This window comes from Pteropus alecto, unplaced genomic scaffold, assembly GCF_000325575.1.
Source record: "Pteropus alecto unplaced genomic scaffold, ASM32557v1 scaffold44, whole genome shotgun sequence".
Taxonomy (NCBI): Eukaryota; Metazoa; Chordata; class Mammalia; order Chiroptera; family Pteropodidae; genus Pteropus; species Pteropus alecto.
This window is the reverse complement of record NW_006436812.1, coordinates 9,056,463-9,062,718: the sequence shown is the minus strand read 5'-3', so window position 1 is coordinate 9,062,718 and position 6,256 is coordinate 9,056,463. Positions and strand designations below refer to the sequence as shown.

The 6,256-nt window shown below is 43.0% G+C and overlaps 2 protein-coding genes across 10 annotated transcripts in view; both read right to left on the bottom strand.

Annotated features, from left to right (window-relative positions):
* Positions 1-1,982, bottom strand: part of PHKG2 (phosphorylase kinase catalytic subunit gamma 2) — a 10,458-nt gene extending 8,476 nt beyond the window's left edge. For 3 of the 8 annotated variants that reach the window (XM_015591163.2, XM_015591164.2, XM_015591165.2), the window contains exons 1-2: positions 1,793-1,940; positions 1,282-1,394 (exon numbers count right to left, since the gene is read on the bottom strand). In XM_015591163.2, coding sequence (XP_015446649.1) covers positions 1,282-1,394; positions 1,793-1,837 — 158 coding nt within the window. In that variant the 5' untranslated portion in view covers positions 1,838-1,940. Of the gene's footprint in view, positions 1-1,281; positions 1,395-1,722; positions 1,941-1,962 lie in introns of those variants that run through there. The other 5 variants (XM_025048212.1, XM_006914138.3, XM_015591162.2 and 2 more) reach the window with 5 other exon arrangements.
* Positions 1,983-5,761: 3,779 nt separating this feature from the next.
* Positions 5,762-6,256, bottom strand: part of TMEM265 (transmembrane protein 265) — a 3,556-nt gene continuing 3,061 nt past the window's right edge. For both annotated transcript variants that reach the window (XM_025048228.1, XM_015591063.2), the window contains one exon: positions 5,762-6,256. In XM_025048228.1, the coding sequence (XP_024903996.1) occupies positions 6,100-6,256 (157 nt within the window). In that variant the 3' untranslated portion in view covers positions 5,762-6,099.

Genomic DNA, 6,256 nt, shown 5'->3' with positions numbered 1-6,256 from the left:
TTCCCTCACAGTTCATACCTAATCCTTCAGGAAATTGTATCAGTCTCCTTTGAACCATCACTTAAATCTATCCACTTCTCTCCATCTCTACCACCACCACTCTGGTCTTAAAACATCACTATCACTTGCCTGAATGAATCAGTAGCTTCCTAACTGGTCTCTATGCTTCCATTCTTGCCCTGCTCCTATCCATTCTCTACATAAGAGCCAGAATGATATTTCTTAACTGTAATAACACACCTGTATTGAGAACTTACCATGTGCCAGGAAGTATTCTAAGAATATAATATTAACTCTTTCCATCCTCACAGCAACCTACAAAGTAGGATCTATTTTATTAACAATTACAATAGAGAAACTGCAGCATAGAAAGGTTAACTTCCTAGCCCACAAATCACAGCAATGTAGATCAGATCATGTTACTACCTTGTTTGAAACAATAAGTTTTATTAAAATTTAAATTCCTTATCATGGCTATGGCCTTACATAATCTAACCTCTATTTACCTTCTCCAATTTCCTCCTCCTTTCCCCACTTCTAGACATTATACTCATTGCTTGAATAGGCCCTTTGTACTTGCTATTCCCTCTGTCCAGAATAGATCTTGCCTCAGCTCATGCCCTGTTCATTCTCATCCTCAAGGCTCAGCCTCATTAATTACTCTTGTTCCTTCATCCTATTTATTTTCTCTATAGCACTTACATTGATCTTTATCTTGTTTCCATGTTGACTGTCTGACTCACTAGAATATAATTTCCAGAACAGAAACCTTGTGGGTCTTGTATCCCCAGTGCCTACCACAGTGCACCCAGCACACTGCAAACGCTTAGGAAACCTTTGATAAATAAATGTATCTGCTACTACCTCTACAGGTGAGACCTTCCTTCTATTCTCTGCATGCTGAACTCCTATTCATCTTTCAAGACCCAACTATCACCTCTTCTGGGAAGCTGTGGTTTTCTGAGACCCCACAGCACTTTATACACAGCTTGATACTTTTGAATGTTCAGGTGTCTCTTTCAGTTACTTCACTTGGAGTACCTCCAGGGCATAAGCATCTCTCCTACGCTCCTGTTTAGCTTTCTGTCTGGCCCACAGTAGGTACTTCAACTATGTTTGAACACATAAATGAATACATCTGTGAATAAATGGGGGTTGTTAACCCAGAATAATAGCCTAGACACCAAACGTTCCCCCATTAACCGCTGACCTTTCCCGTTTAGGACTATCCAGCCTTAGCAAGAACTGTGTATTTCGACTTCTCCCTGGCCGTGGCCTTACCTGCCAATGACGTCCTTAGGGTCGTACTTCTGGTAAAACTCCTTGGCCGCGGCCCAGTCGGGCAGCTCATCCTCCGGTCCCACGTCCAGCGTCATTCTGAAGGAGGTGGGGGCCTGTGTGGACGGAACGGAGGGCAGTGAGGGCAAGGAGGCCCACAGACTCTGAGAGGACGCACATCGCGGCTGGCGGAGGCACAGGCCTTGCGGCTGAGGCGCCAGGATCCTGGGGGATGGGGACGGGGTGGGGGAAGGAGCGGGACTGGGGAGACCCCGCGAAAGGGCCTAGGGGGCGAACGGGTTGGCAGGACAGGAAAGGGGACGGGGAAGGGGGAGGGAAAAGGCGTGGAGAATAAGGGAAGGGATATACGGGCAAGCGGCTGTTGCTGCGCAAGCGCACTTGGGTGAGCGCTGGGAGGGGGCCCGGGGTCTCGCGCAGGCTCACCCACAGGGGCGGGGAGATAAGCCGGGGTCGATGCTAGGACGCTAAGTCGCCGAGTTCTCCAGTCCCTTACCTTACCCTCGGGAGGTGCCGGCAACACCTCAGGCCCCGCCCCCATCTTGCCTGCCAATAGCCAGCGCTGCCCTAAGACTGCGGTTCAAAAAACCTTCCGATTGGAAACTAATAGTCCAATAGGAAGCCGAGAGTCTCTAGGCTGGAGCGAGCGTTGGAACTCAGAGTTACCTAAGCCTTCGACGCTAGGGCGGGCTTCAAATATGGCCAATCAGCGCACGGCATCTGCGGGGGACAACAGAGGGCGGAATCTGTTGACCAGTGAAGTTGTAGGCCTGGAACCGAACCCGGAAGTTAGGTTTACCAAGAAGCATGACCTCTGGTAATCGGGATGCAGGACTCGCTCGCTGCGCCTCCGCTTTCTGGACATGAGCATGGCCCGCTCAGTCTCCTCCCAGCATCCCTATCTGAATTCGGCTCTATAATAGCAGCCAGGTCCAAAGCGCCTGCCTTGAGGGGCCGACTCCAGCTGTTAAAATGTTCAGAGCACAGAGCTTGGACCCCAACTTGGCCACTTGGTGCGGACTTGAATATGCCATGGTCCGTCAGCCTGAAGAACCTGCCTCGTCCTGTGGCTGCTCCGACTCCTCTTAAATACCTCCAAAGCTCTAGCGCTCATCGTCTGAGGTTATACGTTTTCCCAATCTTCCACCACCCTCTTCACAAAAGCCTTGGGGAATATCACACTCTACTCTAAACCTACCAGGTTCTGAGATTCTGCCAGGAGCGACTTGATTCATAAGCCTTCTCAGTGTACAGCTCAACCCTGGCATTCACTTACTCATTCAACAAATATTTGTTGAGCGTCTAAGCGCTAGACTAACAGCAATGAAGAAAAGAAGTCCCTACCCTTGTGGAAGCTATGTTCCAGCGAAAAAGAAACAGAATGAATTCATTTAATCTTCTAACAACTATTTTAGAAATGTCACTTTGGGATCGCAACCATGTTAAGAGGCGAAAAACAAATCCAAGTTAACTTTATAACGGAGTACTTTGACTTCATAGCGTCGATAAAAAGACAATAATTACAAAGAAATCTTGAACTTTACTTAGCAGTCTTGTCATTTGGTAGTATTAATGGGATAAATATTCTGAAATATTTATTGAGTAAATGAATAAACATTGATGTAGGTGGCAGCCAAGGTTCTTACTGTTGGAGTATGGAATGGGGAGAGAAAGAACTTTGATTTAAATTGGAGGTGTAATTTTAGAAATAGATTTAAAATAGATATTTTCTAGCTTTAACCTCTGAAAGGGCTTAGAAGCAATAACATCTCAGTAGAATGAGCATAGCTTGTGTCTAGATTCTGATTTCAAGGTACTGGTCCTCAGTAAAAGGAACCTGCGCTCGTTGGAAAAAATGGCCAATTCCCAGGCTGGGGTAGAAAAAGTGCAAGATAAGCCTGGAATAATTTGTGCCAGAAAGTAAGTGAAGAAAGATGGGCACTTGTCAGGACACAAGAACCAGGTCGAAGGGGTTTCCACTGGCCAAGATCAAGGACAGAAATAATAAGACCCAGAGGGCCATGAGGGAGTCTTCTGATGTACTAGAAATGTCCTATTTACCTAGGTGGTATTACACAGTTGTGTTCACATGAACACATTTACCAAACTGTACACTTAAGATCTGTGCACTTTATGTAAATTATACCTCAACAAAAACATTTTAAGGATGACAGTAATGAATGTAACGAACAACTAAAAAAACAATCTGAGACAATATGGACAACTAAAAATTGTAAATAATGGAGAAAAAGACCTTATTCATAGAATGCCAACTGATAAATGTAGGATGATAAACTTAAAACATCAACATTTTGTGAGCCTCATAATTGACTTGGGCAAATGGCATTAAAATTATTGGGGAAAATTTGCTGAGAAACAGGATATTTATACAAATTATTTTTTAATTATGAAAGAAAAAAGGTATCATTACCTTGCAGAAATCTGATAGATACTACCTTAACCAAGCTGTCAGTGTTACTACTACCAATAAGAGGGCAAATTGGCATCATATACCTACCTCTTGATGTGATGTACTGAGGACATACAACCCAAATTGAGGACATTCTACAAACAGGCCTGCCCTTAAAAATGGCATGAAAGACAAACAAACAAAAAAGGATGAGGACATACTAAAAATTGAAGACCGAAGAGAGATGACTAAATGCAGTAAATGTTCCCACACTGAACCTTAAAAAGCAGAAATTGTTAAAGGATGTTATTGGAACAACTGACAAATTTGAATATGGACTATATATGACATACATCGATGTTAACTTCTCTGAATCATAACTGTACTATAGTTATGTGAGGGAATATCCTTGTTCTTAGGAGATCATGAAGTATTTAGGAACAAAGGGCCTTCAATTTACCAATGGTTCAGCAAGAACAATATGTGTATTTAGAAAGGTAGAAAGCAAATCTGGGGAAATAGTAAAAATTATAAATCTAGGTAAAGAGTACACAAGTTCTTTTATTGTTCTGTTGGCTTGAAATTTTTTTCAAAATAGTTAAAAATTAACAAGACCTCATTTAATCAGTTTGGGGGAATGCGATATATTCTCTTCTAGTAAACTGAAGTTACGAATTCATCAAATACTAGCTTTAAAAAAGTTTCTGTAAATATCTCTCTAGAATGAATTATCCTGTTGACCAGGCAGCACCTCACACAAATTAAATCAGAATCTCTAGAGATAAATAGCCCAGGCATAAATGTTTTAGGGCTCCCTAGGTGGCTCCACTGTTGAAACCAAGGTTGAGAACCACTGCCCTATATATGGCTTCCACCTCTTGTTGTAATTTTAAACTCTAGGACCAACAATGGATTCTTTTCATTTTTCCTTCTGGGAGCACTTTGAAACACTGAAGACAACTATCATATGCCTCGCCTTCCCTTTAATCTTCTCTCTCCAGTGTGCCATATCTCTAATTCTTCTAGGTGCTCTGCTGGTCTCTGAATTATGGTGAAATAGCTCCAAAATTCCATTCTCAGGGCACATGTACTCCAAGAGAAATGTACAAGAATGTCCATAGCAGGATTCATAATATCCCCCAAATGGAAACATCTAAAAAGTCCACCAATATAAAATGGATAAATTGCAATATATTCATACAATGAAACACTATATAGTAATGAAAACTACAGCTACATCAAATATTGATGAATCTCACAATGTTAAGTAAAAGAAGCCAGACATAAAAAGAATACATATGAATCCATTTATATAATGTTCAAATGCAGGCAAAACTAAACTATACTGTTAGAGGTCAGAATGGTGGTTACCTGTGAGGAAAAAGGAAGTAGTGATTAGAAAGGATATAAAAGAGGCTTTGGAGTGCTAGTAATGTTGAATTACCTGACTGAATGGTGGTTTTTCATATGTTCGCTTTGTGTGAAATTATTAAGCTGTGAATTTGTTTTGGCTATTTTCCTGTATGTGTGATAAATGTCATTATAAAAATCTTTAAAATATTATCATGAGGCCCAAGTTAAAGGATATGAAAATTCGTTATAATCATAGAAGTCTCCATACATAGGCTGATGGTTGTTGTATCCACCCCTTTTTGCTCCTCAAATCTGAAACCAAACTGTCTGGGACTTAACTAGCTTAGATAATCTGTGCCCGTTTCCTCAACTATAAAATGAGAACAATGGTACCTATTATTGAATGGTTGTGAGGACTGAAGGAGTTAAGAAATATAAGGTGTTTAGGACACAGCCTGGAATACAGCAAGCACTCAATAGATAATAGCTGCTGCTGCTGCTCTCTGGCCTGAGGGTCTCTGTTCATGTGTGAGAAGCTGGGGTCTTTCCAAGAAGGAATACTTCTAGAAGGAAAAAAAAAATCTGCCTTTCACATAGAGCAACTAGGTAAGGGAAGATGCCAACTTTTGCCATCAGTCAGATGTCCACTCTGGCTCTCACCAAGGTCCCAGGGAAAGCAGGGGAAAAACAATTAGACAGGAACAGCGTTTCACCACTAAAAAAGATCTTTATTACAAAACAAATTATGATAAAATCAGGCCTGGTCTTCAACCCCACCTCTGGGTAGAGGTCCCTAGGATGGGGTACGTTGCAGAGAACAGGGAATGGTGGGCACTGAAAGAACAGAGCAGATGGAAATCTCCTCATCAGTCTCAGCTGCTGCCTCCTTTTGCAAAAGGCTAGAAGAGCTCTTCCAAAGCCTTTTGAGAGAGGCACCATCCTTCCAGCCAGGAAGGACCACTGCTGGCACAAGAACCTAGCAATGTTGCATTGCAAGATCCAGGATGTCCCGGCTGACTCTCAGCAGAGGTCACCTGGGGTCACTCAGCCTGGGCGATGGCATAAGAGAGCAGCCACAGAAGCAGGGGGCCCAGAATGAGGACAGCAAACCAGACGGCAAAGCTGGCCAGGATGAACCTCTGGGCCCGGGCCCCCCAGTGCACTGCCTCCTCGGATCGGCCTGCCTTATGCCGCTCT